This window comes from Onychomys torridus, chromosome 10 (assembly GCF_903995425.1).
Source record: "Onychomys torridus chromosome 10, mOncTor1.1, whole genome shotgun sequence".
In the NCBI taxonomy this organism is placed as follows: Eukaryota; Metazoa; Chordata; class Mammalia; order Rodentia; family Cricetidae; genus Onychomys; species Onychomys torridus.
Genome location: NC_050452.1, coordinates 83511688 through 83522799, shown reverse-complemented (window position 1 = coordinate 83522799; position 11112 = coordinate 83511688). Strand labels below are relative to the sequence as shown.

Sequence of the window (11112 nt, the reverse complement as noted above, 5' to 3'; positions counted from 1 at the left end):
CCTTTTCGACCTGTCCGTCCTAACCTCTCTCTTACATTTTTATTTTATTGCATGTGGGGGCAGTGGGGTAGGGAGGTATGTCTGTCTCAGTGTGTATGTGGAAGTAAGCGAAGGAGACCTGGATGGTGGCTCATGCCTTTACCCACTGAGCCATCTTCCTGGTCCACGAGTCTTGATGCACACATCTGTCCACTGTTATTTTCAGTGACTCCATCTCATAGCCCCCATCTCCAGCAACCAATGAGCCCTGGGTGGCAGGAAGGCTGAAATGGCATCCTTAGGGCAATCTAGATGCTCAACACATTCCCAGTGAACGTATCTGGACACGGTGGCATGCTTGCTGTTGCAGTTATGAAAGAGATGATGATTGCTTGAGCCCGGGAGCTTGGGACTAGCCTGGACAACACAGCAAGACCTGTCCACCTGTCCTTTTAAAGAGGGAAAGGGAAAGAGCAACCGAAGTCAGCCTGGTCTATTCAGATGAATTTTCTCATCTTCGCAGTCTCGAGGTGAAATCAAAACCCTTCGCTTAAACACAGGGGTAGTTGGTCTGGGCCGTGGTCTGTGCTTGTAATACCAGCACAAGGAGGCTGAGGCAAGAGGATTAGGAGTTCAAGGCTACCCTGGAACGTGAGACGTGGTCTCAAGAAAGCAGAAAACGAAATCAAACACTATGATAAGTCAGCAATTGTGAGGTCTGCGCACAGCATTCTGGGAACTCTAGTCTGGAGGCCTTCACCTTGAATCCTCTTTACAGGTTGTATTTGGGCTGTGTGTGTGTTTGTTTGTTTGTTTGCTTGTTTTGTTTTGTTTTGAGGGATACGAGCAACCTTACCACGAAGGTAATAAATACATATGGGTTTCCAAGCTGAAGGAATCTAGGACGAAGACTGAGTGAATGGGGCCTTGGCACTCCCTCCCCTTTCTCCCCCTCCTGCCCATTAGGTGTGGTGCCACCTGGGTGCAGGGTTCACAGCAGGGGGAAGCCAGCAGAAGGCTGGAAGAGCATTCCTGCCAGCAGAGCCCTCCCCACCCAGGACTTTGCCACAGGAGCAAAGGGCTCTTTCACCCTGCCCTTCACCCTCTCTTCTGCCCTGACTCCCCCCCCCCCACTCTCCCCTCCCCCCAGCACCGTGACCCTGTAAGAGAGTTCACCCTCAGGTCCAACAGACACGTGAACAAAGGACATGTGGAACAAGTCCTGAGAGCCAACCTGGGACTGCGTTCTGACCACTGCACAACACCCAGCACAGGGCTGTGTGGAGACACAAGAATGTGGAGGAACCAACAAAGCGGGTTTCTTGGGAAGCCCAGTATCATCACTCCTGGCGGGAACCAGGACCTTCTTGTTTTCTCAGCCTAAGGAGCTCTGTCTCTCTCTCTGTCTCTCTCTCTGTCTCTCTCTCTGTTTCTCTGTCTCTCTGTCTCTGTCTCTCTCTCTCTCTCTCTCTGTCTCTCTCTCTCAATCTGGTATTTAGAGTGTTATATTACATTGGTTTGCCCTCATTCCTGATACATACGCCTTTCCCCCTCTGGCCGATTATCACAAGCTTCTCTCTGTCGGAACTCAGCTTTGAAAGACACCTTGGGAGCGAGTCGAAGACCAAAGCAGCCAAGAACAAATAGTTGAGATTTTTTAGCTTCTAGCTCGGAGAGATCATATCCCATTCACCTATATAAACCCCATAGCACTGTGCAAAATACTTGTTGAATAAGCTAATCCAGTTGTGACAATACGGTAAACCCGCTGGCTCCTAAAAGAAGCTGTTTACTAGATTATTTACATAGATGTCTATTTTGTAAACTTAAATTTTCACTTTCCCACCCCACCCCCATCGTGGGGGTTCAAGATTCTATCCCCAGAGAAACAGAGAGAGATGAAAAGGAGGAAGAGATTGATTTCAGCAACATAAAGTTAAACCACAAAGAAACAAAAAGATCTGATAATCATCGAGCCCATTGTGTAAAAACCATTAGCAATAATCGGAAGAGTAAATTATAATGACCAGCTGGTCTTTTAATGCGAGACAATAAGAATAAACACAAAAAACACATTAAAAAACACAGCATCATTGCCACCACACATGAAAATATTTCCATAAAAAAGTAATCTCTGATTGAACTTTGAACTTTGCAGCCCTCTTTGGAGTTACATTCTGCTGGGATTTGCAGTCACCACTCTCTGACTTCGGCTAGGGACCTGCACTGACCCGTTTCCTGAGAACTGAGCGGGACACTTCCTGTTAGACATTCAGTACTTCAAGGCTAATATTTAATCTTGATTGGCAAAGGAGTTAGTGCAAATGACGTCATACGTAGCAGCCTGACACGGTTCTGACGGTATTAACCCTTCCACGTCCCCAGAAAGACCCCAGCTTTCTCTTTTCCCCAGGGTCAGCTTTGACCTTGGAAGCCACTGGACGCTGTCAGAGATGATTCTGTTTGCTACACAGGGAGTTCCCTTCAGGGTGAAGAGTTCCAGTCATCACATAAAGGAAGAACAAACCGCTTTTATACTTGGGCAGCTCACTTTGGGTTGGTACAAAAACCAAACATACAACTAACACCAGCAAACAGGCAGGGCCTGAATGGAGTCATTTCTCCGGAGAGTGGAGTCAAGGTCATCCTTGATCTCTCCTATCTGCTTCTCTGATCGCTGGCAAAGATACCCAGAGAAGACAGTCATCAGTTTACACCAAGCAACCATAGATGCTGTTCACGGGAAGGCTCAGGCACAGGGCTGAGGAAATCTCTTCAATCAAATTAAACACTCTCCAGTAACAATTTTATTTCATTGGTTGGAATGCCAAAAGGCACATAAAGAAAACGAAGGGAAGCCATCTGACTTCAAACCTGGTGCTTTCCACTCAGCCAAGATTGATTCTGCAGATGAATAGAAGCCAGAGAGCTTCCAGCCAGGGAAGCATGTGAGCTCTGTCAGTTCCACGAACTGCCTCTCTCTGACGCATCTGATCCCATTCTAGTAAGGCCTGGCGCAGCCGCAGAAAACACTGTGCCTTCCTGTGCTCAGACCCTTGGCTGGCTCAGGAGAGGGGGACCCTTCCCAGGCTTGAGTGCCTGGCTCTGTTTTTGTCTACATTTCACAGCCCAAACATATGAGCCTTCAAGAAGTTGAGATGACCCTTGAGGACACCATTTCACTGGTCCTTTCTCTTCACCAACCCCTAGAAGTTTCTGTTTCTGATGGGTTATCTCGCCTACTTAGTAGCTTGGGTAGGGGTGGGGGACACTGCCTTCTGGAGAGAGGAGCCCACCTCAGTCACTGTACTCTTCTTTGTCCTTTGGGGTGTGGAATTTCTCATACTGGCTGGCCAACTTCCATTTGTTGTGCTGAGTTTTGAGCAAAGCAGCCAAGGAAGACTTCCGGGTGACATTTCTAGACATTTCCCGGCTCTTGACCTTCCTGGCTGGGGAGGAGCTTTGTACTAAGGGATATACAGGGAAGATGGGTTTGCCCCGGGGTGCACCCAGGAGCTGCCATGTTTCCCCAGTGGCATTACTGTTCAGATACTGCCACGGCTTCTTGCCACTGTGGTCCCGGACATTCACCCGAGAAGCTAACCTTTGTACTAGCAATTTGATGACTCCCTGGTGGCCGTGCATAGCTGCGAGGTGCAGTGGTGTATAGCCACAACTGGACCTCACGTTTACATCGAGTGCAACCCCTGCCTTCTGGGCTCCAGAGATCAAGTCTTGAAGGGCACGCAGGTCACCATGCTTTGCTAGCCAGTGCAAGGCTGTGTACCCGGTCAGGAAGTCTCTGTGCAAAGCCAACTGGGGATCTTCCCAGAACAACATCTGCACGTTAAGCCAGGAGCCACTGGCAAGCCTCACGATCCATTCATGTTCTCTGGCATCTAGGGGAACAAGGGGTGACCTGTGCTCAGAAAGTCTGTGGGATATCAAGGCTGAAGATCCATCCCTACTGGGGGCCCACGAGGTGTGTGGCTGACCTGCCACAAAATTAGCATCTGCCAAATTCTGTATCAAAACAATATCCACCCTTGGGTTGGGCAGGGCTCCTGCCTTGGAAGGTTTCCTGGCCCGAGGTGGGCGCCGGCTCCTTTTCAACAAGTCTTCATCAAGATGCTCCTCATCAGAGGAGGAGGAGGATTTAGTTCTGCCTGTACGAGCGCTCCTCCTGAGAGACCTCCGGAACTTGAGGGCTGGCCAGGGCGAAGCCTCCTGGGGGTGGTCTCCAAGGCTTTTAGCTACTGTTGAAACCTTCCTAGAACTGGGCACATTCCCTCTATTTCTGAGGCTCCGCCGGATCGGACTGGGGCTGCTGTCATTTGAAGACACAGATAGGCCCTCAGTAGGATCCCTGAGCTCTCCCCAAGAGGAAGTTCCCAGGACAGGTTGCTGCCCCTCTTCGGGGGTTCCGGGAGACTCCTTAGGTCCACTGCTGCTCTCCTCGCTGCCGTGGCTCTCTTGATCCACAAAGTCATCCAGATCCTGGAGGGACAGCTGGCAACGAATGCTTCGAAAGACGGTGGGTGGAAGGTTCCCGGGCCAGGATTCTGAGGACTCATCAGGAACCACAGGCAGGAGAGAATGAAGAGACACTGCGGGCTCTGGCAGCACAGAGTTTGTCTCCGAGACCCCAAAGGCGGTTTCCAAGGGTAGCTGGAGGAAGTCGTCTGGCACCACTGACCAGGCGCGAGTGGGACCCGGGTTCCGGGCCTCCGGCATCTGCGGGCATCTGCTTACCCACTCTCGAGTGCGCTGCTGCTGCTGCTGCTGCTGCTGCAGCTGCTGGGTAGAATGGTTCGGGGAGCCGGCGGCAAACAGCTCCAGCGGCTCACTGGAGAGAGCCGGGAGGGGCAGGACAGCGGGCGGGGACGTCGGGCTCCCAGCAGCCTCGATGGCGGCCGGAGGCCAGCCAGGCGTTGCACATACCGGTGCTCGCTCAGCCGACGCTCCTTCCCGCAGCCACCCGGGAGCTCCGAGGTCCTCCGGGGCGGGCGCGGCGAGCTCTGGCTCCTCGCTGGCGGCCGCAGGGTCCTCGAGATCTCCGGGCAGATGCTGTCCGGTGGGGTCCCCCCAGCCATTCTGTTGGCATTCCCAGCAGCAGCGGCCCCGCGTCTCCGCAGCCGCACACCTGCCTCTGGTCTGAGCAGCCTCGGGCCCCGGTGTCTCCCGGCTCGGGCTGTCCCTCGGGTCGTGCTCTGCCCCGGCCGCCTCCCGCGCGCTGCTGCCGGCTAGCTCCTCGCCACCTGAGTCCACCCGGGGCGCAGCACCTGCCGGCGGCTTCTGCGCCTCCGGGTCCCGCGGGCGGCGGCGGCGGCGGCGGCCCCGCGGCGGTCCCTCTGCAGGGGTGGGTCGCTGCAGGCCCTCCTCCCCCAGCAGGTCCCTGTACCTCCTCTTGAGCACCACGTACTTGGTGCCGTCGGGGTCCTGGCGCACTGCGGCCACCGAGTTCACGAAGCCCTTGAAGAGCTCGCGACGCTGCTGCAGCTGGCCGGGAGGCACGTGAGGGTCGCGCAGGAAGCCCTTGAAGTGGCCCAAGAGCTCGGCGTTACGCACTCGGCCCCCGGCCTGGCACAGAAAGTCCAGCAGTGCCTCCTGGCTCAGCTCCCCGGCCATCGCTACCGGGTCCCAGGTCCCCGGGGCGGCTGCGTCTCGAGCTCCCGGAGCACTCCCCCTCCGACAGAAACCCGGGCCTGGCGAGTGTCACCTGCGCCCGGGGCGGCGCCACCCCGTCTCCATCAGCCGCGGAGACCGGCGCCGCCCGCATCCCCGGAGCGCTTCGGGAGGGCCGAGGGTACCCGGGGGCGGGGGCCCGGGCTGAGTCCCCGCGCGCAGCCCGGGTGGCCGAGGGCGGCTCCCAGGCCGCCCCTGAGCGACGCTGGCCTGTGGCAGCTAGTCCCCGCCGCGAAAGTTCCCGGGATAGGTCGGAGTCGGTTTCACCTGCGCGCTGGCTACGCCTCTCGGGCTCTGGGGGAAGGGCCCGGCCCGCCTCCTGCACCTCCGCCCTCTGAGGTGTCCCCCAACCCCCGCCACCCATCCTGGGTGAGTCAGGCTGGTCCAGATGGGGACAGCGCGGGAGGTGAGGCCGCGGGCGAACGGCTCTGTAGCAAGCACAGCCTCCCCGGGGCCCGGAAGGTGCAAGGCAGGTAGGCGACCGGCTGTTCCTCCGAGTGCCCGCCACAAAAAACAAAAGCAAAGGGAGATCGGCCCTCTACCCCGCGGCACAAGTTACAGCCAATGTCCACGCGGGTGGGGGGCCAATAGGCAGGCTCTCCACTGTTTCTCTTTATTAATGCGGTCTGGGGAGTGGCTTGGGGTTTCCAGTGGCAGGATTGGGACCCGGAAACTCCCACCTTGATCCAGACCAAATCTTTTTTTTTTTTTTTTTTTGGTTTGGAGATACCGAGATACGGGGAAGGCCTCTCCCGGGGAACCGGCTTCAAGAAGTTCAAATATACCTTCCTAAGTCTGTGCTGAGAGCGAAGTCCCTGAAAGCTGCAGCCCAAGGTTGGTTTCTGCCTTTCTTTTTCCTGTCTTACAGTTACAGCTCAGGGGGAGGGGGGCTCACTGTCAGGGAGTTTATTGCCTGGAAAGCCAAAATCAATAGGAATTATGTCTCCCCAGCTAAGGTATTTGATACCCAGGGCTGTTTTGTTTTTATTTAGTCTAAGATTTGTGAACAGAAGAGATTCATTCCATCTGTTTCATGCTGGCTTCTTGGTGAGATCTTTGCTCTGAGCGCAGAAGTTTTCCTCTGTGCGTTTAAAATGTGGAACACGTGACAAGGGGCTGATTCCACCCCTGGGTGGATGCTGGACTCTCTTGATCTGTTGAAGGGCTGTGTAGTCCGCTGTGATTCAGAGCCTCTTCTAGAGTGGAACTAAGTATTTCCTCAACCTCTTCTGAGGAGGGGAGAGTTAACGTTCAGCCCACTGCCCTCCACCTGTCTGGCAGCCTCTCCTTTGTCTTGAGTCCGTTTGCGGGCTGTGCTTTATCCACAGTATCTATTGTAGCATCAAGTCCCTCCCTCCTTAGCTAGGCTTGCTGCTGCCCTCCCTCCCCACCTTTCCCCAACTGCCAGCGCAAATGCCTGTGTCTCAACACCACGTGTCTAGGGATAAACTCTCCTCCCCTGGTATCTGACGCCCTGTCTCCTGTTCACATCTTTTACTTTGCTTTGCAGTTCTGGATTTTTCACTAAGAATATGTCGAGGATGTTGGTCCTACAATTGTCAACACGTTTTAATATGGACACCCTCAACCCCCCAACCCCAGCCCTGGGCATCGAACCCAGGGCCTCATTTGTGCTAGGTACTGTCACCACCACAGACCAATCTCAGTGATTGTCAGATAGCCCACATCTGAAGTGCTTTATTTAAAATCCCAAAAGTATCCTGGTACTTTTCCATGAATGACTCGGAATCCTTGGCTTTAAATTATCTAGGTCAGAAAGAAGGACTGTCTATTTGGGGCATGTTCTAGAACTGAAATCCAGTAGTGGGTTGACATGGAGAAACTGTTCCCACTCATGTCTCCATATAACTTTGAGGCCTTGGAGTAGTTATTAAACCATATGTTTTCTGTTAAACTTGTGTTTATTTACTGGTGTTGAGTCTCAGTGGGGTTCACCAGTATGAGAAGGGGTCCACATGGGAACCTCAGGTGGGCAAGTCAGAAGAACCCCTCTTTGGTGCCTTGCACAAGTATATATGTTGAGTTGCACAAGTGGCCAAGAGGTAGAATGGGGGGTCTGGACTTGCAGCTCTTTAAGAGAGAGGAAAAGGGGAGGGGCGGATGCCAAAGTTCTGACACCATTCACCTTCAGTTGGGGGTAGAATGACTAGGTCTGCAATCAGTTTGGGTTCTGGATACCCAAGTGGTTTAGTACCCTCTTGTCTGTGTTGGGGGTGGCTATCCGGAAGGTTCTAAGGCGTATATATAAGGGCACCTTCTTCCTTTCATTGTATTTAGTTCGTTATTTCCAAAGGTTTTTTTTTTTTTGGCTACATGGCTGGGCATTGTTAGACGTGGGTATATATAAGGAAGAATGTGTGTTAGAGAAGTCTGTGTTGCTATCAAAAGACCAGAGAATTGACATGAGTTTGCATGCTACCTGATTTAGGAGCAGCACATACCCCCAACTGAGGTCCAGGGGGTACATTGAAGGAAGAGCGAAGGCTCAGCTCTTGCATTAAAAAAGAGTAATGGAGATCTTTAAGATAAAAGACACTTCTGGGCAGAGGGCTCTGGCTTCACTTAAATATTTTGGGAAACTAGCTGCAAATATAACTGCTTGGCTTTAAGGTAGAGTGGTGCAGCTGTGTAGGAAGGTGGGGGCCAGAGGAGGGAGGGAGAGTGCTCTCCCCAAGGCAGAGTCTTTTAAGAATTTCCCAGAGAGTTACAACCAGATCAGATTTGCTCTTTAGAAAGATCTGGAGGTAAATACTAGTTTAGAATTATGGGTAAAAAGAACATGTATCAGAATGAGTTAAAAAAAGGACACAATGCAGAGCTGACTTTTACCAAACCTAAGACTGCATCAGAGATATTAAAATGTAAAAAAGAAGTGCCTCTTAAAATATAGGAATTTCAAAATAAATAAATACATAAGCCTGGTGCATGCCTTTAATCCTAGCACTCAGAAAGAAGAGGCAAATGGATCTCTGTGAATTAATTCTAGGCTAGCCTGGAATGCATAGCAGAATTTTAGACCTGCCAGGGCTACATAGTGAGACCTTATCACACATACACACACAAAAAGAGGAATTGCAGGATATTTAAAAAAAAATATTTCTTTAAAGAAAAAATATGAGCCAGGCAGTGGTGGTGCTTGCCTTGAATCCCAGCACTCAGGAGGAAGAGGCAGGTGGTTCTCTGAGTTTGGGGTCAGCTGGTCTACAGAGTGAGTTCCAGGATAGCTAGGGCTACACAGAGAAACCCTGTCTCAAGGGGGAAAAAAAGGAAGAAAGAGAGAAAGAAAGAAAGAAGGAAGGAAGGAAGGAAGGAAGGAAGGAAGGAAGGAAGGAAGGAGAGAGAGAGAGAGAGGGAGGGAGGGAGGGAGGAAGGGAGGAAGGAAAAGAAAAAATATAAAAATATGTACCTGTATGTTGGGGGTCAGATTTGACATGTACCTGAGTGCAGTGCAACTTTAATGCTTCTTATTAGCTTAATAACCTTACAACTATTCGACTATAGGAGAATGTGTGACTCTTTCATTTGAAAACACCACTTAAGAACAAAGTAACAAGGCTGTATATGGTGGCACACCTCTTTAAGGAGCAGGAGCAGGTCAATTGTGAGTTGAGACCATCCTGGGCTAAACAGTGAGACCACATCTCCAAAGGGAAAAAGAAGAGAGGAAGGAAGGGAGGTTAAGCTTCCCCAGGAGGAAGTGTCCAGACGCTGCTGAGGTGCCCAGGAAAGAGGCAAAAAGGTTTGAGTTGAGCAGAAGCCGAGAACAGCGGACAGATGGATTCAGGAGATATTAGAAGGCGAATTCAATAGGACCTGGCACCAGAGTCGACCAGGGGATGATGAACAAGCTGGGCAAGCTTCCGAGTAGCTGAGAGGTGTTTGGCATCATCTCTCTGCTTAGAGAGAAAAGGTAGTTTGTGGAAATACATAAGGATGGATGGAAACTCAGCTCGGGGCATATTATTTTTGAAGGGCCATAAAAATAGAAATATCTAGAAGATAGTTAGCAATATAAATTTGGGTCCCCGAAGGTATGACATTCACATCTATAAATGGTCGTTTAAATCACAGGAGAGAAAAATGCTTCACGATATATAGATAGGAAGGCAGGTACAAGAGACCAAAATGGCAATTTCCAGAGAGAAAGAGGAAGAGCCTCCTGTGGGGACCTGGAAGGGACCCCAAGAGAGAGGGACACCTGTGTCTCAGAAGAGCAAGAGCAGGAGGAACGGCTTTCAAGACACACTGCCAAGGCTGATAAGAAAGGAAACAGGGCCAGAGCTGGCAGGTCACTGTGGCTGATCTGGAACAGTGTCATAACAGTGATGGAAACTGAAGGCAGATCACAGAAACCTGAGGGATGATGGGGGGGGGAATGACCCCCTCGCCCCTGGGCAAAAGGAAAGAAGGCAGGCAGATTTAGATACAGAGAATACCATCAAATCATGGAACCTAGCTTTTCTTCTTTTAGGACAGGATGTATGTATGGTCTCACACATGTGCCAAGGGAAACAAGCCAAGGAAGGCTGAGTGAAGATCTAGAGCGGGGTGAATCATTGATACAGTAGAAACTGGGGGTGGCATTGGAGTCCAGAGTTCAGGGAGAGGAGAGAGCCATGCTCCCCCATTAGGAACAAAGAGAGGACAAGGGATGTAGCTCAATGGTAGAGCACTCGTCTGGCATGCACAGAGCCTTTGGCTCCATCCCCAGCACTGGGAATGGAAGATAAAAGAAAACAGGAGGAAAGTAGCTGTTGCATTTGGGGGCTTGAGATGTCATGTAGTTGGTAGAGTGCTTGCGTAGCATGTGCAGGGGGGTTGATACCCAGCACTGTATAAGCCAGGCATAACCTTGGTATGACACGTGCCTATACACTCAGCGCTGTGGAGGTGGAGACAGGAGGTTCAAAAAGTCAGTTATCCTCAGCTATGCCAAGAGTTTGAGGCCAACCTGAGCTACATAACTGAGTAAGGAGCGCCTAACAGGAAGGGGCTCCTTGCATTTATGTCTCTTCTCCTGCTCTGCTCCCAGCCTTTATTTGTCCAATATTTATTGAGGGTCTACCAGATGGGTGTATTGGAGAGCTGAGAATGTAATGGTGAATCAAACAAGCAGAACCTTGATTCTCAGAAAACGTAGACCTCAGTGGGAAAGAGAGCGGCAATATACGTAAATTAAACAGAAAAGACCACTATTGGTAAGAGCTCAGATACAAAAGTCGGCTGATGTGATAAAGCAGCAAGCCAGGGTGAATGGGAAAGCTTGTCAGAGACTGGAAACAGGCAGAGACCCCAGTGAGATCAGAGCAGCTGGGAATGGGAGAGGAGCAGGGTAGGAAGAGCACTCCCCGGCAGGCAGGAAGATCGGAGTCTCTGTCTCTGCTGCTCTCTTTGCTCCCCAAGTCATAGATACACCCAGGAATGTAC

The 11112-nt window shown here is 51.6% G+C and overlaps 1 protein-coding gene across 1 annotated transcript; it reads right to left on the bottom strand.

Moving 5' to 3' along the window:
• Positions 1 to 1992: 1992 nt before the first annotated feature.
• On the bottom strand, positions 1993 to 5960 carry Sowahb (sosondowah ankyrin repeat domain family member B). Its single transcript, XM_036200556.1, has one exon. It carries the CDS (start codon positions 5605 to 5607, stop codon positions 3277 to 3279), a length of 2331 nt encoding a protein of 776 aa, XP_036056449.1. The 5' UTR covers positions 5608 to 5960; the 3' UTR covers positions 1993 to 3276.
• Between the last annotated feature and the right edge of the window lie 5152 nt (positions 5961 to 11112).

Coding starts and splice junctions, on each gene's coding strand:
- Sowahb (XM_036200556.1), bottom strand. CDS start 5,607: ATGGCCGGGGAGCTGAGCCAGGAGGCACTGCTGGACTTTCTGTGCCAG.